Consider the following 23,151-nt stretch of genomic DNA (forward strand, 5'->3'; position numbering starts at 1 on the left):
GGGTAAAAATAGGAAAAATATGCAAAATAAGGCAAAAACAGTAATCTATCAGAAGGAGTTCTATCTGAAAGCCTATGTGCACATTCCAATACATTCATTTTCATGTCTAAAGTGTTGACATAAAATGTTTTGTCTTTATTTGCAGAAATCTCCCTCTTGGAAGTGGACAAGATGCATGCATGGAGAGAAATTTCATGAACGGTAGCAGAAATTTGCATCAGAGTTTCTTAAAATAACAAAGCAGATCATTATAAACAGCTGATGGCAAGGTTCTATACTGTAAATATATCAATACATTCTACCCCCACCCGCCACTCCCAGCCCAATACTTCTCACAATTCTAAAAAAAAACACGATATTTTAGAAAAAGGCTTTATTTTTGCACATTAACACAGTGTATATATGTGTCGTGTATATATAAGAATAGTGTAAACACTGCCAATCTAGGCACACACGCAACTGGAGTCACACCAGTAGTAGTAGCACAGCAGCTTGCTGAAGGCGCTGGTTAGATATACTGTGGCAAAACTACAATGTGTATTTTTGTCATGATGCTGATCTCTGATACAGAGTTACTCAAACGTCTTCAAGTGATTGTACAGGGACTGCACATAAGTAAACACGCACATGGGGTCTGGCTTGTCCCCCATCTCCAGCATGTCGTCCACCTCGATCAGACGGAGACAGTCGGCCTGGTCCCTGACAGGGAGGGGACGCCATAGTTAGTTACATCGTTACAGTTAGTTACATGGTGACATGGTTACACTTACATCATTACAGTCAGTTACATTGTTAGAATTACAGTTACATCTAAATTATCTGTATTCGCAGCTGTACTTGGGGTGGGCGGGCAGGAACCGGAAGTGGGGGCTTACATGTGTACATTATTTTAAGTCTGAAATTGACATGGACAACAACAGGGAAATCATCTATCAGCCTTGTTCATTGTCCCCCCCCCTCAAAAAACATTCAGTACTTGAAGCAAAGTTTTCCAAGTGACTTTATCTTACCAGCCAAAATAGACGACAGCAGATGGGAAGGGGGGGGGGGGGGGGGGGCACCGTGTACAACTATTTGACCATAGCCTTTCAGGCAGGGTTACAGGGTTACGGTTACATTCTTATAGTTACAGTTACTTTGTTAGAGTTACATTGCTACAGTTACAGAGTTACGGTTACATTGTTATAGTTACAGTTGCTTTGTTAGAGTTACAGATTTACATTGTTAGAGTAGTTACATTGTTAGTTACATAGTTACAGTTACATTGTTATAGGTCCACTTACGTTAGGGTTACATCACTACAGTTAGAGTTACATAGTTACAGTGACATTGTTAGTTACAGTTGCTTTGTTAGAGTTACAGTTACTTTGTTAGAGTTAGTTACATCGTTAGTTGCATAGTTACAGTTACATTGTTATAGTTACAGTTGCTTTGTTAGTTACATTGTTAGAGTTAGTTACATTGTTAGTTGCATTGTTACCGTTACATTGTTATAGTTACAGTTGCTTTGTTAGAGTTAGAGTTACATTGTTAGAGTTAGTTACATCGTTAGTTGCATAGTTACAGTTACTTTGTTATGGTTACAGTTCCATTAGGGTTACATCGATACAGTTACAGAGTTACATAGTTACAGTTACATTGTTAGTGTTACAGTTGCTTTCTTAGAGTTACATAGTTACATTGTTAGTTACATCGCTAGTTGCATAGTTAGTTACATTGTTATAGTTACAGTTGCTTTGTTAGAGTTACAGAGTTACATTGTTAGAGTTAGTTACATCATTAGTTACATAGTTACATAGTTAGAGTTAGTTACATTGTTAGTTACATAGTTAGAGTTACACTGTTATAGTTACAGTTGCTTTGTTAGAGTAACAGAGTTACATTGTTAGTTACATAGTTCCAGTTACATTGTTATAGTTACAGTTACATTAGGGTTACATCGATACAGTTGCAGAGTTAGTACTTGTTAGAGTTACATAGTTACATAGTTACATTGTTATAGTTAGTTACATTGTTAGCCACATAGTTACAGTTCCATTGTTGTATTTGCAGTTACATTGTTATAGTTACAGTTGCTTTGTTAGAGGTACATATTTACATTGTTAGAGTTAGTTGCATCGAGTTACAGAGTTACAGTTACATTGTTATAGTTACAGTTAAATGGATACAGTTACAATGGGTTTTAACTATGGAGGCCCCACAGGGAACCAAACAAATGAGTGATGTTACTGTAATGTTGGGTGAGACACACAAGCACCAAATTGGTGGACGGAACAAGAGGCTTCTTTTGCAGCTTTGAATAATGTCTCAACAGGCACAATAATCCCTCCTAAAAACATGGGCTACTCTTGCACGCCAAGCTCAAATTCATCGTCACTTCTTGTCCCCCAGCACCGGAACACATTTACAGCAGCACACACGAGCACCAGTCTTATTTAGGTTTATCTTATCTTATGTTTATCTTATTTACTCTTATTATGTCTACTGTATTGGATAATAGGAGTGTAAAGGTAACTATAGGGGTGTTATTTCATGTCTAGAGGGCTCTAATAATGTTAATGTATTTAGAAGGCTTAGAGAAATTTTTAGGTTTAGAGAAAATGTTTTCTGCCAAAATATTCCATCAATAAATAAGGAATCCTACATCACGTATCACAGTCTGGAAGCAAATACTCGCCATAAACGAGGGATTACCATGTCACATTTTCATGTGACTCCCATGAGAGGGACCTAGGGGGATTTTTGGAGAAGCTTGTTCGCGCCCAAAATAATAATGCCTCAAAATCAATAATCACCATTTTGCACCTCATTTTTGTAAAATGTTTAGTGTTTTCCCTGACGCTAACATCAGTCTTTTTGACATGGTGACATTTTTTTAAAAAGCAAACGTTTCTTCATGGAGGTTCAGGGGCCATTTTGACACCTAAGGGTAAGTTGAACTTACTCGGCCGTGGTGAAGGCCATTTCCAAGTTCTGCTTGCGGTTGGCGGGCTGTAACGTGTTGTAGTCAAACGCCAGCGGGAAGAAGGAATGGACCAGAGCGCAGAAGGCCATGCCGTCGCTCCAGCTGGAGGAGAAATTCTGGATGTCGATGTTCTGCCGGGAAGATGGCAGCCCATTATTTCTTGTGGCCTTTTCTAGTGACCCTAGAATCTGTTAGCTCTTCCACTGTCAGAACTAAAACAAATTCTTTTTCACTTTAAATGTAACTGAAATTTATCTTAGCAGGCTTGAAAAATATTTTTTTAGCCGCACTGGTCTAGAAGCCACATCATAAAATGGCATATTCTGGCGAACATGAGCCTGCAAGGACGAGGCAGCTCCTTACTTGACAGGAGCCAATCAAAAGCCATGAAAAAACACATGGTGAGCTTGTCCACCTCTTGGAAGTTGCAGGAGGCCATTACTCATGATTCAGGGTGCCATCTTACAACAAACACTAAACTCATCACACAGCAACTTAGCACTGAAACGTATACATAAGAAATATACAAACATGAGCAAATAATTTCATTGGAGGACAGACCGCATAGAAACTGGATGGGTGGTGCTGCAATGCTGTCTCTGTCCACCAGAGGGGGAGCAGATGAGCCTGGACACTAGAGGGGAGGCTGACGTCATTGCAGCACGCTAATGCACTATGGGAAAACTTTTGTTTATTTTTTCATTTCTAGTACACTGGTTCACGTTTGTATATTTCCGAGTGTTAGGTTGCTGTGTGACGAGCATAGTGTCATTAGCAAAGTTGTGGGTGCACCGATAGCTTGTTACTGGCTCCTGCCAAAGAAAGCGCTACTATTTCCTCACTGACTTGCGAGTGGTATGCTAGTTGTATAAGACGCAGGGTTCAGAATTGAAAGAAGAAAAACGTAGCAGCTTATACACTGAAATTGATGGTACTTCATGGAACATGATTTATGTTTAGAGCAGAGGTGTCTAAAGTGTGGACTTGGGCCTGCAGCACATTCCAGAAATATCATTTTGCAAAAAAAAAAAATCATCAGTAATTTTACAAAAATGTAAAAATAAGAAGAGTAGTTGTTATCTTTGGAAAATTAGGTTGCAGAAAAAAATCATGTTTCAACAATAAAGTCAAAATATTATGTGAATAAAGTAAGAATTATGAGAAGAAAAATTACTGGAAAAAAGTAAAAACAGTTAGCAAATGAAAAAACTAAACTAAAGCAGAAATGGAAAAAACAGCAGTAATTTCATGAGAATAAAATCAAAATATGAAGAGACAAAAACTGTATTCGAATGAGAAAAAAGGTTTTTCATAAAATGAAATTTTACAAGAATAAAGCTGTAATTTTATGAGGAATTATTTTTTCATTTTAGTAGAATAGACTTGAATATTACAATAAAAACTTTATTTACTCTATAATAATAATATGATAAAAAACAAAAACAACAAAAAATGTATTGAAAATTATGTTGCGGAAAAAGTGATATTAACTAATATTATGGGCATAAAGTTATCATATTACAAGACGAAAATCTGTAATGCCATGAGAAGTGAAAATTTGAAGAGAAAATTTCATATTCTACCTAGAATTAATAATATTGTGACTAAAGAGTTGAAATATTAAAATGTTATATTTTTGAAGTTATAGTATTTATGCTAAACAAAGCAACAACAAATAAGGTCGCAAGGTCGATTCATGAGAATGTCATATTACGTTGAAGATATGAAGTGAAGAAGTTGGCTTTGTGTTTAAAACGCGTGATAAAAAACAACTTTGAGAAGTTGAATAAATTCTTTAAAAATGATGTAATGTGCACGCCGGGCCACTAGATGGCGATGCCACTGCCTACGTGCCTACAGTAAAACTTACAGGAGTGTTTCCATGGGAACGTCCAATTAAAAACCCAAATGGTTGCGTTTTTAAAGGCACTTTGTGACGTAAAGAAACCAAATGAGACAAAGTCCAGTTCAGATAGTTTTCCCTACCTGGTATCCGATGGTTTTTGAGCGGCACCACTCCAGCAGGATCTGCTTTATACCGCTAGCGCTCGAGACTCCAAAGCTCTGGGATCGCTTCAGTTTGGGCTTGGAGTCCTTGGGCCTACCGATGAGGAACGCAACTTACTTAGGCTGTGACGGTGATGATAATATCGTGATCATATTTAGTACAAACTTTGTCGGCTCCGAGTTCATCCTCTCGAAGAGGGCACGTTTGGCCTGTGCCCCGCTGGAGCGAGGGAGCGTGTGAGACTTCACCGGGTCTGGTTTGAACTCAACGCCGGTGGAGTTGGTTTTCCTGGAGAAGAAAAGCAGCAACACTGGCCGGGATGCGGATATGCTGGATGCTGGAAACGCCTGATTGGCTGCAAACTTACTTGTCAAAACTTGGCGAGAAACCTGCTTTTAGGATTGATTTGGAGGGAAGAAGCTTTTCTGGAAAACACAAAACAGTACTTTTTCTGCCTGTGTCGGCTAGCATGCTAACACACAGCAGACCAGTGCTTCTCCAACAGTGCCCCCCCCACCCCGTGAGGCGCAGTGAACTGTCAGGCATTTTACAAGAATTTTACTCTGAAATATGCTCTGCTAAGCCACATATTTATTTTATTTTATTATTTTTTTTTTTATTATTTTTTTAATTAATTTAATTTATTTTTATTTGTAAATTTATGTTTAAATCTACGTATGTTTAATTTATTTTTGTAACTTTATATATGTCATTTTAAATATATTTTACTTTTCTTTGACACTTTTATTGAAGTCATTTTTATTTGTTTAATTGTATTGTTTTTTGTAAATTTATTTAGATCATTTGATGTATTTAAAGTCATTTTTATTTTTGACGCTTCAAGACATTTTTGTAACATTTATGCTTTGATTTGTCTTTTTCATGTTTGTATTATTTTTATGGTTTGAAATTTTTTATTTCCATTTTTGATTATTTACATCATTTTAATTTATTTAGAATATTTTTACCTTTTATTAAAATAATTTAATTGGTTTTTTTAAAACTTGTATTAAGTCATTTTTATTTTCAAGGCTTTAAGACATTTTTGTTTCTTTTTCTACACTTGGATTTGTCATTTTTTACTGTCATTTATTTCATGTATACTTCCACCGATTTTTTTCAATGTATTTTATTATTTTTGTCATTTTTATGCATTTATGATACTTGAAGACATTTTTATGATTTATTCTTTTAGACATTTAGGTCATTTTCATATGTATTTCTTTGACTATTTTTTCCACTCCAAACAAAGCTTATCTTTTAATAAGTCATTTTTTGCAGTGGTTTCTATACAGTATTTGTAAATATTGTAATGATGAAGCTTTTATACTATGAAAGCTCATATTTTAATGTCATGATTGAAGCGCTCTTTGCCACCCAGCCAAGACTTTTGGGACCCGACCCACCAGTTGAGGACCACAGATAAAGTATTTTTTTTTTTACCTGCCGGCTGAGGAAAGCTGACACTTCTCTTCAGACTGGGGCTGGGCGTCTTTAGGACGGGAGCTGCATGGAGTGGAGGAAGCCAGACACAAAGGAAGAATGATGACAGAAACTGTGGAAGAAACGTGGAAAACGAAGATTCCATGCGACTACCTCTCTTGAAGGGGTATTCCCCGGGTTTAACCGTGGCTTCCGGCGTATCGGCGTTGGCTTTCCCAGAAGCCGAGAGAGACGAGAGAGGCGAGAGAGGCGAGAGAGGTGAGAGAGGCGAGAGTGGCTTGGCTTCGCTGCTGACATCTAATCCTAAGAAGCAAAGACCCGTTCAATGGATGAGGTTCGAAAACACAAAAACTGCAGACTCACCGCGTCGGAATGGATACTCTCTTGGTTTGATGGTCTGGGACTCCGGCGGCGATGGATCAGATTTAGGGGCGGCGGCGAGCGGATGGTGGGCAGACACCAAGGACGTTTGATCCCGAGATGCTCCTGATGATACCAAATGATGTATGAGCTGGGGACAGGATGCCGTTGGCCTGGGAACTGACCTTTATTAGGAAGACACTCCACGGATGGATCCTGGGAAGGTTTGGCTGCTTCCTGATTGACTTTGGAGGTGACGGAAGAGATGGGAAGATGAGGCTGGGGTTCATCTGCATCTGGAAAACCACAAAAACGCAAACAAAGTTAATAGGATTAGTAATGACATTCCCGTGCATGGCAGGCGGGAGAGACCGGTGTCTGTCGGGTGGAACTTCTCTAAATAGGAGTTTATATTCAATACAGAGCAGTGGTGCGATAAATGCATGAAAAAGGAGACAAAAATCATTCAATTGTGAAATTAAAATAATAAATAAATAAAGAATAATACAAATTCTTCATGCTGGGGTGTCCAAAGGTTTTTCCAGTGAGGGTCACATTGTGAAAAATGAAAGGATGCAAAAATATTTCAAGAAAAAACTGCATCTCAGCTTTGTCAAATAAATGAAAAAATATTAAGTTCAATCCCCGTTTTTGTTTTTTTCAATTTTCCAAATACTTCAACTTTCTTCTTCAGTAATCTCCATCCATGTGACTTTATTCCCAGGATATTTTGACTTCATTTGCATGGGAATTCAACTTTGACCTCAGCCTAATTTGCCAAAAATTACAACTTTTTTTTATTTGTTTCTTGTAAAATTACGACTTTAAAAAAAACTTAATGCTACAAAAATGGCATAATTTTTTTCTGTTGCGATGGAGGTTTACAAAATGACAGCTTTTTTTCTATTGTAACTTTCTATATTTTCCAATGGCATTTATGACTTTATGACCTCCAAGTTGATGTTTTTGCAAGTATTTATCTCTTTGTTTGTGTTTTGGGTTCAAAATAACTTCAAAAGATTAACTTTTTCAAAACTTCTGGATGCAGCATTTTTTTTAAGGGGACGTTTTATGCTTTTTCCACTTTTCTGACCTATTAATGTAAAAATTAATACATTAAAATTAGAATGTTGTATTCTGGTATTATAAGATGCGTCAGGTGATGAGCCCTGAAAGAAGTTTGGAAAGTCAATGCGACCCAGACTTCCTTATATGGGGTGCAGATAGCCTGTGAACGCATACTCGGGAGCGCTCAGGAGTGTGACCAATCACAGCGGAGTGGACGTACCCAGGGGAGGGGCGGGGGCGGGGTAAATTAAACAGCCCGTTTGGGTCCGAAGCAGGAAGTCGATGGAAACATTGCAGAAAGAGGTGCAGATTCTGGAAGATCTAGAAAGCTTTCTGTGCAGGTTATTGTGGGAAGCCGTAGGAAAAAAGATATATATTTTTTTATTTTAATTTTTAAAATGAAAATGAAATGTAATGAAATATATATATATATATTTAAAAAATATTATAATATTATAAAATATATATGAAATGAATGAAAATGAAATGTAATATTATAAAATTATAATTACAATATATATATATAAAATAATTTTATAATATTACATTTCATTTTCATGTAATATTAATAATATGTAATAATGTAATATGTAATAATGTAATATTATAAAATTATAATATATATATTATAATTATAATTTTATAATATTACATTTCATTTTCATTCATTTCATTTCATATTATATTCATATTATAAAATTATAATTATAATATATATGTATATATTATGATTTTATAATATTACATTTCATTTTCATTCATTTCATTAAAAATTAAAATCTATTTTTTATACAATTTTATATATATATATATTCTAATTATAATTTTATAATATTTTTTAAATATATATATATTTTTTTCATTAACATTTAAAAAGTTCTAATAAAAGTTATACATTATGTGAATAAAGTCAAAATATTAGGGGAAGAAAATTTACAAGAAGAAAGTTAAAATTAAAATAAGACAAAATAGCATCCAAGCTCCAGCATACCCCCCAACCCTAGTGAGGATTAGCGGCATAGAAAATGGATGGACGGACGGATGGAAAATATGATCTTTCATTTTGGGACAGCGTTTGGATTAAAGAGATTTTCCTCACCACTTTTATTTCTGAAGGCTTTCACCGTGCTTTCCGTTGACGCTTTGGACACGGAAGCGGGAGGGTGGGCGACCGCTGGAGCTTCCGTGTTGACTTTTGTCACGGCCGTGATGGGCAGATGAGGTTCGGAAGGACCTCCCAGCTCCTCCTGGGCTGAGCCGTGCTTGGTGACGGCAGTGAGCGGCATGTGGGGCCGGGGGGGCGGCGGAGCAGAGTCTCCTTGCGTCTCATTTTGCTGTTCCGTCGCCTTGGCCTCCACACCCTGTCGGGGAAAAACATTTCAAATTGATTTCCATGAAGTTGCTGGGTCATAATGGAGTTGACGGGGGGCGGGGGCATCCGGGACCCAACATGCGGCAGCTGCCGTCTGTCTATTTGTGGGTGGGCCTTAGCAACGCCACAACTATTGTTGACTGTTGACACTCCAGCGTGTACCCCCCTCTCAGGGGCCAATGCCATTATTCCACACCAGTATTTTAAGACGAGGGGGCTAAATATAAGCCTGTAGAGGACCACAAAGTATCCCACCCTACATCCTGTATTGTTTATGGCAGGGGTGTCCAGCGAGGGCCCCACCGGGATAAAAGAAAGGACGACATGTACTGTTGATATGCTATCAAGTTATTTACACTTCAAGAAAAAAGTGCATCAATTATTCTTGTAAAATGATGACCGCCATTTTGAGACATTTTCTTTTCCTAATTATGACATTATTGCCATAATATTTGGACTCACTGCTGATTTTTTCATTTTTGCTGTTGTGGTTTTGTGTTAGTTTCATGTCTATTTTTAGAATGTGTTGCGAGCCAATCGAAAAACATCTTATTTTGTTTCTCATATTCAATTTTTTTTATAGTTCAACTCTATGCTCCTAAAATGACATTATTTTTCAAAATAATATTATATTTTATTTTGTAAAATTGCAATTACTTTTTACTCCGTATTTGACTTTATTCCTGTAAATCCATCTAAATTACCACTTGGAGTGGGCGGTGCATAAAGCGGAAGTGGGCGTGGTTTAACCAGAAATGTGTGAGTCTTCCATCTGTACATTATTTTAAGCCTGAAATCGACATGGATTGATCAGAAGTTGCTATATTTATGATTACCCGGCCATATGTGTACTGTGTACATATGTGTGTGTAAGTGATCTGTGTACCTAATGTTGTGGCCAGTCAATGCGGCAGAAGAAGGTTGGCCGACGTCCGCAGCAGCTGAACGGTTTCTCCTGCAGCGACAGCTGTGGCCAACAAACTCGTGTTCCCGTTGCGGGGCTATTTTAAATGTCGCCGCCGGCCCCCGTCTGCAAGAGTTTCCTTTCTGCTCTCAGGTCCCGATTTAGAGGAGTTAAACCGAGCATCTCCTAAGTATATGACCCTGGAGCGTGGCCTTTATTTGCCCCCGCCCCTTAAACACCCCGGGCCTTTTTCTTTCCTGAGACGGGCCGTGCCACGGAGATCTCGGATCTCGTAGCCAATCTGTCAACTGGTGGGAGATTAGCGCTGCGGTAGCCTCTGTAGGCTACCCCTAGCACTAGGATATCACACAGTCCGACTCTGTCTGACACCCTTAACCCCCTTAAACCCGGGTCGGGTTCAGCACCCTGGACTTCGGCATGCAGATGATCAGCTTTTGTGTTGAAAGGCATTTTTCGGCATATGGTAATCACATGCTTTTTCACGGAAATCGTCCCTATAAATGAGTGCTTCTAAAATGGTGGGGCGGGCCCCAAGGGGGGCGCAGAGAACTGCCAAGGCTTTCATTTTAGTGAAGACTGCTAATTTTTAGTACTCAACATGGATTTTTTTCTCTTGAATACGCTTGTATGCTTTCCATTTCCTGGTTTATCAATAACAGTATCAGATTTTTTTCCCAATCATGATCACGTTGGTTCCACCACAAGAGCTGTTATGTAACAATTATAAGTTATCACATGGTTTGTCTGGTGTCAGGACAGGTATCATGTCCCCAAGTGTCAGTATCAGCCCGAGACCGAGGGCTGATACTGGGCCTGATACCAGACAAACCATGTGATGATCTTATTATCACATACTATTTAATCATGAGCTTATTATCACGTACTATTTCATCAAAAGACCATTTTGTTTCGCAGCAAAACAAACGCTGTGTGTTCACGCTCCTGCGCTGTTTTCTGATTGCTTGTTTCACGGGCACGATACCAGAGCAACGCGGGGGCTGATACTGGACATGGTTAAACTCTATAGTTTATCAGTATCACTGCCCTGGGCTTTGACACAGTATCATTTCGGCCTTTTCCCGTATCATTCATGGGCGGTTTCTAGGGTACAGGGCCAATTAATACTTAATTATGTGATAATTATCGGTATCGGCTGATATCGGTATTGGTAATCGACAGTTAACCAATATTGACATATTGGTTGTCAGCAAAAAAGCAAATATCGGACATCCCTAATTATATTCAGTTTCTCTAGAATTTCATATTGGGGGGAACGTGAAAAAAATAAAAATTCTTGTCCCTTAGGGGCGGGGTGGGGGGGGGGGGCATGACAGAAAATAACGGAGAAGCACTGATATAAATGGAAAAAAAAACCCCCAATGAAAATAGAATGGGCCATCGGGCTCTTTTAGCTAAAGTTTAAATAAACCAAACAATAACCAAAACAATAAAAAAGAGACCCTGCCTCTGTTAAGAGACAAAATATATTGATTATAAAAAATAGTTGGTAAAAAATGTAATGTGATGCGTATCATAGACACCACGCCATATTTATCATTTTGAATCCCTGTCTCTAATATTGAAAAAAAAAAACAAACAAACAGAGAAATAACCCAGAAATACTCTAAAAATGTCGTGGCGTAACGCAGGGTGCCACAGGGTGGAGTGTGGCGCAATGTGGTCCAGTGCGCAGCCAATTTGGTAATTTGTAGAATGGATTGTGCAAAGATGGGCGCACCAGGGGAGGTGTTCCCAATTTTCAGCTTGGTGCAGTGATAATTCCGTGACACGCCAAAGGTGCCCTGAAAGCTCGCCTATTCCGACCTGGTCTATTCTTGGCGCAGGCGAAGCGCACCCTGCGCAGTGGTAAATTGGCTGACAAGCAATCTGACACATCACCAAAACCTCACAGACAGGTTTTTCAGAGTGTCAGGCACATTTCAATGCAACCAGCAACCACTATTGAAAGTAAGCGTCTGAAGCCATCCCTTCGATTTCAAGCCACATATTTATGCCGCCGCATTGAGGTCGCTAAAATGGTACTACTTGCTGAGCTCCATATTTTCAAAGAAGTTGAGTGTTTATTGGAACGTGAAAGGCAGGGGTGTCCAAAGTACTGACCAGGGGTCAGCGGCTGTTTTTTTGTTGGCCCACAGCACATTCTAAAAGTAAAAACTAAAATTTAGAATAACAGTAATAATTTTACAAGAATGGAAAAACGTACTTCGAGAATGTCATAATATTATGAGGAAAAATCCAGTAATATTACAAGACACAAACAAAACAAAACAACAAATAAAGTTGTAGTGTTTGGAAAATTAGGTGGGGGAGAAAGTTCTAATAGTACGAGAATAAAGTCAAAATATTATGGGAAAAAAGTCATGATTGGGAGAAAAAATTTAAAATGTTGAATAGTTGGAAAATTTGGAAAAACAACAGCAGAAATGGAAAAAACATAATTTTATGACAGTAAAGTCAAAATATTAAGAGAAAAAGTCTCAAATAACATAGTGGAAAAATAATGTCATTTTAGTAGCATAGACTTTGAATAGTAACAAACAATTACTTTTTTTAAAGTCATAGTATTATAAGAACGAAAACAAAATGAAGTTGTCATTTTAAAAAAAATTAGGTTGGGAAATTTAGATATTCTGGGAATAAAGTCATTTTACCAGAAGACAATTCATGAAGATTATTTAAGAAGAAAGTTGAAATATTTTCAAAACAACAACAACAACAAAAACAAAAAGAGTGAAGTTGATGGTCTTTTTCACCTGCAGCGGTGATGTCAAACTCAATGGCACAGGGGGCCAAAACTCAAAGACCTGATCTATTCTTGGCGCAGGCGAAGCGCACCCTGCGCAGTGGTAAATTGGCTGACAGGCAATCTGACAGTGCATCCTGTACAGGTAAATATTTTTATTTTGTTCTGATTTTGGCCCCCTTATTAAGACTGTAGGCTACCCCAAGCGCTAGGATATCACACAGTCCGACTCTATCCGACACCCTTATCCCATTTAAACCCGAGTCGGATTCAGCACCATGGACTTGTTGGAACCATGCCAAAAGTTTGAATGGTAAAAACCATCACTTGTACATTAGCTGGATAACCGGTTCTCCAACCTGTGGCACGAATTAAGACTTGTTGTGAATTGTGTGCTACATATACTTCCACTTTTAAGAATGACTTAATTACACAGATCACAATAAGTGCTTTGTTCCATAAGGTCCGTGAGGCGAGCCGACACAATGCTATTTTTCCAAACACTTCCAAGGGCCATTGTGACACATGTGACCTCGAGTACATGACAAAGCCGAGATGCAGTTTTTTCATGAACTTGATACAGAATATAACTTAGCATATCTACATGTGTTTATTTTCAAGATATCGAATGGCAAAGGTGCGTCCTGTCCTTTTTGGCCACCCCAGGTGCCAGGGGACTTCATGAGGATTATCCAATGTACATTAGGATAGCTTCAAACCTCTTGAAGCAAACGTCATCATTAGCGCATGTGCACAGTGATCATTCCCATTTTCCGCTACTTCCTGGGGTATTAACAGCTTCAGATACACGATAGCGCTAATAAGTCAGTCATGCTAGCAAGATTCCTTCAGGAAGATGGGTAGACCGGCTAACGTCACGGGCAAAACGCAATGTCGGAAAAGTGTTTGAAGTGAAGAACAGCTGCTTTCTCTCCCAGCCAGGGTATTCGTCGTTGACAGGGTGATAAACGTAATTCAACTTTCCATTAAGAGATTTGAGAGTCGGGCTGGCAGCGAGTGGCGAGATTCCTCGGCCATCAGGTGACAAGAGGTTTATTTTTGTGTCGGCTGGGGGTGGGTGGGTGGGGGCATGACGTTGTGATATGCATAACACAACATGAGGACTGGCTGTTCTATTTGGGGCGGCCACCCTTTAGGTGTTACTCACCGACCGGGAATCAAATCTTCGAATCGAAGCTGCATTCATGCGTGTAGACGGTATTGGCTTTTAAGGCAAAAACCACCGGATGTGACGTAGCTGGAGGGGAAACCCGATACAGAGCACACGCTACCCTAAAAATAGCCGTGGCCTTTTGGCTGCTGCTGTAATAAAAGCTAGCAAGCCTCCTGAGTGAGGATATAATCACGATATTAAGGATGATAGATGACGTACCCCTGGTGCGATGGTGGAACGCAAGACTTTAAACGATAATGTAAGAAGCCTAGGAGACGTGGTCCCCACTAAACCTCCGTCAATCTGTAATTTTGATTGAAAAATGATAGAACATTTTGGAAATATTATTGTGTTTTCTGCTTGGATAATTGGCAGGGACCTGGAATTTCACTGGCAACAATCTCTAGCGTCATACACTTCAGACCCTGCAGGCCCGGTAATAGTCCTTCAAATAACTACAGCCACAAAATTCTGAATTTCACTACGGTTCCTGCTTGGATGACTGGCAGCGATCTGGTTTTTGCATACTCGTTGGACTCTGGAGGCCTGGTAACAGTCCGTCAAATAACGGTAGCCCAAAAGTTGTTCCTGCTTGGACAACGGGACGCAATCTCTCATTTGCAAAGTCGTTTTTGGAACCAAGTAGCTACCTAGTAACGGTCCATCGAATGGTTCAGAAAATAACTGGATTTTAAATAATAATCCAAACATTTCCTGATGTTTTTCGGGTTCGTCTGTTTCGAACCACCTAAAATGGAATCCCATATTTTCCAGCAACTGCAGGGTTTTAGTCACACCTAAGTACCTAAGTACAAACTGCTAAGGAAGAGAGTGACATGACTGCTTCAGGCAAACAACTCCAACTTGCACCTGACTGCAGGTTCTTCAAGGTGCCTTCAAGAAACCTTCACATAGTTTTAGTGGCAGGTAGCATCAGTTAAGTGGAGAATTTGAATACTCACGTTTATTTCCATCAGCTTCTTTGTCCTCCATGCAGGTCCGATTGACTCCTCAGAGGATGCAGCCAGACCTGCCGGGCCCCTCAGGTCTTCCCGGTTCCTGGTCTGCATCTCCTTAAGTCCATTCTCCGCACCCTTCGACCCGCCGGGGGAACTCCTGTCGATCTGCACCCCGGCCAGACTCTCTACCAGACGGCTGAGGGCCTCCAGCTTGGCGCGGAGCTGCAGGTTCTCCTCCTGGAGCCTGTTTACGGCTTCGACCAGGGGCTGGTTGGAGACGCTCATGTCTTCCATGCGTTGCTCCATACGCTGCTTGAAGGCGCTCACGTCGACGTGGACCTCCTTCACGGCGGCCTGCAAGGTGGTGTTGAATTGGACCAGGGCCTCGTGCATGACTTTCTCCTCGGGACCCTTGGCACCTTCATCCATGGTTTGGTGGGAAGTGTCACCAGGAGGGATTCAGATGTAAGTCTTCAAAAAATCTTTTTTAAAAATACCTGCTTAGTCCATACAATCTTGGACTTCTCTCGACACTCGTCTTCTATCTTGTTTACCTTTTTTAAAGAAAAAACCTCCACATCAAGTCATCTTGGTGGCAACGTCACGCATTCGGATGAGGTTTGGAAAAAGTGCGTTGCAGCAACGGAGGGATGTACACTCAAACTGACCTTCCGCCAAGATCTGGCTTTGGTCCCATCCTGGTTTTGCCTGTTGCCCCAGCTCAGCGTGCCATCTGTGTTTGAGAGCAACAGGTTTGTCTATGTATTTTGGGACATAAAGGGGGCAGGGCACAGAAGATGAGTAGGTGGGGCCAGGATTATTTATGTTGCCACTGGTCCAAGCAGAGGAAGTGACTTGCTTGCTATTTCCATTCTTCTTCATCCCAAACTTCCCTGATAGCTTCTTCCACACCAAAACCATCCAAACATGCTTTGATGGACCTTAGCTTGTGCACGGGGAGCAAAAACATTTTATTCAGGTGGAAGCTCCAAAATGTGTTGCTAAGATAAAGACTCTCAATCCAAGGGATAACGACAATGACAACAAATATCATTGTTTACAATTGTTGTCACTCCAGTAGCTCAACCTCAGATTGACTCAGCAGTGCTGCCAAGTGGAATAGATGTGCAATTGCAGCTTAAAGACCCACCATGGATAACCACAACAAATTGCACAAATGCAGATATTTTCTGCATTTCTGCCAAAAAATGTTTGTGTATGTTTGTGTATCTTTATTAATAACATATTCAACAAAGAGGATGCTAACACTTTATCCATACAGTGGAACCTTGGGAACGATCATTTACTCGTTCCAGGTCGGACAGTAACTGAAACCAAAAGCCAAAACCGAAAAAATATCAACACGGTTTTATAGTTTTACATGCGAAAAACTATTCAAAATTCAAATAAATGCATATAAATGATAAATGAAAAGGATAAATGAACATCCACGGGTACTTTTACCTCAATGAAGACGCAATTGTTGACAAAGACACGGTGACAGCGAGATCAACAACCTGCCTACGTCTTTGGTAGCCAATGAGCTAATCCACCTAGCAAGTCCAACTGTGTTGTATATATATATGTATATATGTATATATATGTATATATTTTTTTTAATCACAAAATGTCCTAGCATCCGTAACTTGCTAACAAAATGGCCACCGGAACCGGGCGCCTGCTGTGTCGCCCGTCCATGATGTCATCAGCAGTTGACTCACGAAAACATTCACACAAAACATGTTTTTCTCGTGGCTTATTTGCAGCTGTGATAAAAGAAAAGCAGAGATTTGAGGTGAAACAACTCATGGCAAAACAGGAAGGTGGTGTTGATCTCGTTGCCACATTATGTCTTTGGGGAACGGAAAGCTAAAGATGCTAACTGGATTCGTGCAGTGGATTAACAATATGACCGGACGCTTGCCGTATTGTGCGCTAACCAGAAAACGTTTTCCGGCGTTAACCAAAAAGCACGCTAACCCAGACGGACTTGAACTGAGGTTCCACTGTATATGAGTATTATTTCATTTGGATTAGATTTTAGCTAGCTATTATATTCACATATATAAAGGACACTGAAGCTCAAATTCAAAAGACTATCAAATCAAATTTATTGATTTCCTTTAAAGGGGTGCTCCAAGTTTACAAGTAGAAGATAAAAGTTCATATATCTCCTCTTCCATACAATATTTTCATATTTTGTCATAAAAACCTGTCCATTCTGCCAAAAATATCAAGCTACAAAACAAGGTCCAAGCCATCAATTGTCTTTACCCATGGAAAAAATGATTTGGAAAAATAGAACACGGGGGTCGGGGAGGAAATGGGAAGGTTGGTGCAGAAAGTGTTCAAAGTTTGTGCCTGTGGTGCGTTTAAAGACTAAAAATTTAATTTCAGGATGCTAAAAATGGACTAAAACAAACAAAAAAAGCACAGCAAACCAATTTAAGACATTGATATATCTAGTTTCAATGGCCTAACCATAAATTTAGTTCAAAAAATGCAAAGGCCTTAAACTAATAAACAAACCGGGATCAGTTCTTATTCATGTCTTAACAATGCAAATTGACTCCAAATATTTAAATTAACCTAACACATGATTGTTTAGTAAATGATGTATATATATATATATATATATATATATATATATATATATATATATATATATATATATATATATATATATATATATATATATATATATATATATATATATATATATATGCTGGTGATGATAACCATAGAGTTAGAGCCACAACTGTAAACACCGCCTGACAACTTTTTTTTTTTCCTTTCACACTGGAAATGATCAATATTTTTCCACAAGGCGGTTCGCTGTCCGATCAATATAATTCCACCACATCATATCACAGCTCAAATATTTGTGCATTTTTATCAGAACAGTGCTGCATTCATTTCATCATGGAAGAAAAAAAGGAAAAATAATGACGCTACACTGGTTAAATTATTAAACTACAACTCCACTTGAAATACATCCTGTGATCAATCACTACAGCTTTGTACGGGAAATGATTTTAGCTTTGAAAAGCTTTAGTATCAGCTAATCATTCCGAAAATTGTTTTAAAAAAAGTGCTCAACTTCTGTCACTTGCATACTGTAGGCCTGGTAACATTTAACCTCCAAACATTTTACATTAGCGCTGCTAGCGGAAAACATTTTCCCTCAGTAAGGGACAGCTTTATCGCGATGCTAACATTTTTTAGCTCACCCTGGGAAAAAGGGTTAGCATTAGCAGCTAATCTACACAGACTGGAAAGAGCTAGCTTACTTTAGCGTCATTGATTCGCATTTTGTGAGTGGTCCACAACCACCATGCTAATGCTAACATAGAGTATAATGCAGATTCAGTGTTGTAGCTGCCCTACAGCCAACATCTTCTATTTTAGGGTTCAATTGAACCTAAAAATGAAGCCGAGTACGAATGGAACAATCGGGAAAGATTTATCGAAAAGAGCAAAGAGAGAGATGGTTTACTGATCCATTAAGACAAAAGAAAAAACTAGCGTGGTGGTAAATATTTGGGCGAAACGCATCATCTTCACATTGCTCACGTTGCTACGACGGACTAAAGTGCCTGACAGTCTTTGGTTTACCAACCAGTACAAAAGATGCATCCCCCGCTAAGCACGGCGGTGAAATATAAACGAATCTACAGAAAAGAACAAAGCAGAAGTGATGAAACGATATCTGCGCTAAAGTTGAGAATCAGCCTGCTCGTCACAGTGTCAAAATCTTCCGTCATTATTTATCTACATCTAACCCTGAGGAAATAGGATCAACTTAAGACATTCCACGTGAAAAACTCAAAGTGGCCCAAATTTACTCTATTTAATTGGTTTGTGTTTTTTCTGCAATTACAAGTAATTTGTAGCAGTACATACAAGTACCTTCATGTACAAATGGTTTGACCCCACCCCCACCACCTTGTTTCTTCAGTTCATTGGTCATTTCAAAACCTGGTACAACTAAAATGCCATTTGTTTGGATAACTAGAATGACAACAAAAATAGCTCAGAAGAGTTCAATCCTGGGGCTGCACGGTGATAGAGTGGTTAGCGCGCAGACCTCACAGCTAGGAGACCCGGGTTCAATTCCACCCTTTGCATGTTCTCCTAGGTTGCTAGGTTAATTGGCCACTCCAAATTGTCCATAGGTATGAATGTGAGTGTGAATGGTTGTTTGTCTATATGTGCCCTGTGATTGGCTGGCCACCAGTCCAGGGTGTCCTGTCCTGGGATAGGCTCCAGCACCTCCGCAACCCTCATGATTATAAGCGGTAGAAAATGAATGATTGAGTTAAATCTTTTGGTAACACAATGCCATAGCTATTGATGTAAGAACTTAACTGATTGTGGTAATTATAAGGAAATTATTATATTATAATTATTATAAAGAAACCCATGAAAACTGCAAGATACAGTATTAGCTCCCATAACTCTTATGAGTTATTTTGGTACTCAAACAAATGTACCTTTAGTTGTATCAGGTATTAAAATGAACAAGATGGCCACAGATCTGTTTTATAGCGACGGTGGGGTTTAGAAAAGCGGAACCACACATTATGGTGTAAAAACAACTTACTAAAACTTCAAAAGGACATCGAGATGAGTGAAAACTACAAAATGCAATTCGAGGCAACTTGAAAAAGGTGCATAGTGTCGACAGGCAACGCCTCGCCGAGCACTGCCCGAACTCTATATTTCCATCCATCCATCATCTTGCCAGAGTTCCCTCTTTAGCAGGCCAGCTAACCTATCCTGGGTCTTCCCCGAGGCCTCCTACCAGTCCGATATGTCTTGACCGCCTCCCCAGGGAGGTGTCCAGGAGGTCTCCTGACCAGATGGGCAAGCCACCTCATTTGGCTCCTCTCAATGTGGAGGAGCAGCGGTTCTGCTCAGGGTTTCTCCAGGATGACAGTGCTTCTCACCTTATCTCTAAGGGAGAGTCTAGCCGCTCAAAGGAGAAAACTTGTTTCGCCCGCCTGTACCGCCGATCACGTTAGTTCGGTCATTATTCAAAGCTCGTGACCTTAGGTGAAGGTAGGACCGGAGCTCGACCAGTAAATTGAGATCTTTGCCTTTTGGGCTCAGCTCCCACTTGACCACAACGAAACAAATAGGGAGTCACTTGTCAACAAGACCGCGAGGGACTTAAACTCGTCCACTTGAGGCAGGATGCCATCCCGTACCGTAAACGTATTTGTGTCGCCGAAATCAGTCGATTTCTATGCTGGGTTGAACGCAAAGATGGTCCTCACGGATGGATGGATGGATGGAAATATCGTCATGTGTACATCACATGACCAAACAGTCTTATTTTGTGGATTTGAACTGATGAAGGTTATCTGTTAGCACCGGGTCACGCCCAACTCTAAACTTAAATATCGACCGACAGTACGCAAGCAATTGAAGGAAAAACTACGCACTCAAACCAAAGTGATTCCGATTAAAGAATAATAATAAGAACAGTAAAAGCAAAATGAAACCTTTCACCTGGAATGACTGCAGGTTTTTTTTTTAATGGAACTAATCTTAAACTATGTGAACGCAACAAGACGGAAATCAAATTTGACTTATGTCTTGTAAACATGCAGCACGGCTGTTTTTTTTTGTTGCATAGGTCCTCTTCGCATGAATGTCAGTTAGTCGCCTATAAAGCTTTACCGTGTATGATATCATCTTGTAGTAGGAAGAACCCGCATTCTTCCTCTGTAAGAACAGAAAAACTTACTGAATTGTAAATCAACCACTGATATGCTAGCTATTGATAATGATCAAGTCGTTTAAAGGTTAAGATATTTTCGTTACAAATGATGATTAAAAACCTGAAGTGTTTAAAGCCCTCGTCGGTGGAAGCTGACCAGATGTGGTCTACCCTCATCTTATTGCTCGTCTCTGAGGCACCGGCTGACCGCGGAGTGACATGTGTTAGCCTTCCAGCCAATTCATCAAAACATTTCAAGAAAAAAAACTAGCAGTCATGTACCAACCAAGGACGGAACTTGGGGTACACGACAACCCTCCCCCACCCCCCCAAAAAACAACCTATCCGCTACATTAGCTTCGGTTAATACTGCCTGAATCTGCATCACTAGTGAGAAAAACTTTCTAGTCATAGAAGCGGAAACAAGACCAAAGAGCCGCCATTCGCACAACAAAATCACCCAATAAATATCTGTCATAGCAGCCACTCGCACACACTTAACGGCGACAGAGATGATTTGAGTCGTGGAGCGAAGGCGGCGCTCAAATCTTAAAACGGGGAGGAGGCTTCAGTAACATCCCAAAAGCACACCGCCAAAGACGTCAGTAGTCGTTGTCAGGGAGGTCCACTGTTAGCAGCAGATTTCAAACTGGAGGGTGACAATTGTGCGAAATACGCCAGCAGTCCTCCCGGCGTACGGTACAGGAGTGTGGGGGTTGGATGCGAGGAGTCGTGTTTGTGTGCGACGACGGCCACCAGAGATCACTCGTTCTTTGAAGTGGACGGGACGGCGTCCCCTCCGGCGGGGGCGTCTGTGGGCAATGCAGGGGCAACTTTGGGTGGTGAGGCGGACCGCCGACTGCGCTGGTACAGGCGGTAGCCCTTTCGGCACAGCAACACGAACCAGTAGACCTGCGGCGCCAGGATGCAGCAGTTGCCCAGGTTGGCAGAGAGTGGCAGGTGGGGGGGCACGGCGTAGAGGGGGATGCCGTAGTGGCGCCCGTACATCCAGTACATGTACGGGAAGAGGGCAATGCGGCACATGAAGAAAGTGAGCAGGACCATGCCGCCGTTCAACTTGTGCAGCCAGCATTCCTGGAGGCCCAGCTGGTGGAGGAGACAACAGAGTTCAAGATGGACTTGATGTCGGTTTCCCGAACCTCAAAGCACAATCACGGAAATCTAAGTCGGAATGCAAACAAACAAGAATAACCAAGGACAACAAGGATCTCCTGTATTTAGTCAGCCCCCGTGCACTGCCGTGGGCTCGGGCCAAGTCCTTCGGGATGAGCATGAGCGCTCCCTAAAAGCCCGGTCTATCGATTCGATGACTAGCGCGGCTCTTAAGGGTAAGAGCATTAGCGTTTACCGTTTATTTGCACCGCCACACTGGCTGGCATCCGTTACGTGGAGACTGTGGAGTATAACCCTGGGTAAGCTAACATTGGTTTTTCTTTTTGTAGGTCCAAGCCACACATCCTCAGAAGGAACTGCCTGGAAGTCGTTACATATAGTAATGCTGGTAGAAAGTGGGCTGTCAAAGCTAAAGGCTATATGCTAAAGTATGAGATTCAGCTGAGTTCATTACCTCCTCTGTAGAGTTTTCATGGTAATTGTGGCTTTGTTTATGAGCAAAATAGTGGGGAAAAACATCTGGAAACGTGTGGAGTTCAGACCAAGAAAGAAACCATAAAATTATATCGCAAAACTACCTGGAGATCCAGGAATCGACATCATGTGGCATTTCTAATAATGCATGAATCATTTATCTGCAAGATGTTGGTATTTACATATAGTTTACAATTAGATGCTGACCATTAGGTACTGACCATGTGCACAGCATCTTTAGAGGAAGAGGTAAATGTAACAGTAGATGTAAATGGACAGTAGATGTCAGCAAAGACCAGGAAGCTCCTGCGGTCACAAATGCCACATGACATGTCAGCTGACATCAAAGTCCCTTCCTGGTTTGTTGCTGCTCCCAAAGCGGCATGCAAAACTGCTTTTTCCATTATTTTATTATCCAAACTCCAGGTAAAATAGGTCAGCAGCAAGATACAAAGTCTTCTTTGCATTTGTATAGTTGCTAGTTCCGTGTAAAACCTTGGAGCCCACCCTGAACTCCATAACAGAAATGTATTTTTCTACACTTTACCTGTTGATATTGTGATTAATTTTTTTATTAAAGGAGAAAAAAATCCAAAGCTACATGGCCGTGTGTGGAAAAAGTGATTGCCCCCTAAACCTAAACCGGTTGGACCATCCTTAGCACCAACAACTGCAATCAAGCACACTGTGGAGGAATGTTGGCCCACTCATCTTTGCAGAATTGTTGTCATTCAGCCGCATGAAGCCTTTTTAAGGTCATGCCACAGCACCTCAATATGA

The 23,151-nt window shown here is 40.3% G+C and overlaps 2 protein-coding genes across 3 annotated transcripts in view; both read right to left on the reverse strand.

The window, feature by feature from the left end:
* Positions 1–376: 376 nt before the first annotated feature.
* On the reverse strand, positions 377–16,250 carry LOC131132210 (smoothelin-like protein 2). Of its 2 annotated transcripts, none has more exons than XM_058077622.1 (11): positions 15,042–16,250; positions 8,944–9,205; positions 6,962–7,072; positions 6,780–6,902; positions 6,570–6,713; positions 6,417–6,479; positions 5,341–5,398; positions 5,139–5,261; positions 4,952–5,066; positions 2,945–3,096; positions 377–699 (listed from the first exon to the last, which is right to left on the reverse strand). In XM_058077622.1, the coding sequence occupies exons 1-11, from the start codon at positions 15,465–15,467 to the stop codon at positions 573–575; spliced, it is 1,704 nt and encodes a 567-aa protein (XP_057933605.1). In that variant the 5' UTR covers positions 15,468–16,250; the 3' UTR covers positions 377–572. The 2 variants fall into 2 exon arrangements, with proteins under 2 accessions (XP_057933605.1, XP_057933604.1); XM_058077621.1 differs by having other exon boundaries at positions 6,570–6,719; positions 15,042–16,249.
* Positions 16,251–17,125: 875 nt separating this feature from the next.
* tlcd3a (TLC domain containing 3A) overlaps positions 17,126–23,151 on the reverse strand; it is a 31,074-nt gene continuing 25,048 nt past the window's right edge. The window contains exon 5 of the mRNA XM_058077623.1: positions 17,126–21,870. Within this exon, the coding sequence (XP_057933606.1) occupies positions 21,526–21,870 (345 nt within the window). The 3' untranslated portion in view covers positions 17,126–21,525. The remainder of the gene's footprint in view (positions 21,871–23,151) is intronic.

Source organism: Doryrhamphus excisus, chromosome 7 (genome assembly GCF_030265055.1).
Source record: "Doryrhamphus excisus isolate RoL2022-K1 chromosome 7, RoL_Dexc_1.0, whole genome shotgun sequence".
Taxonomy (NCBI): domain Eukaryota; kingdom Metazoa; phylum Chordata; class Actinopteri; order Syngnathiformes; family Syngnathidae; genus Doryrhamphus; species Doryrhamphus excisus.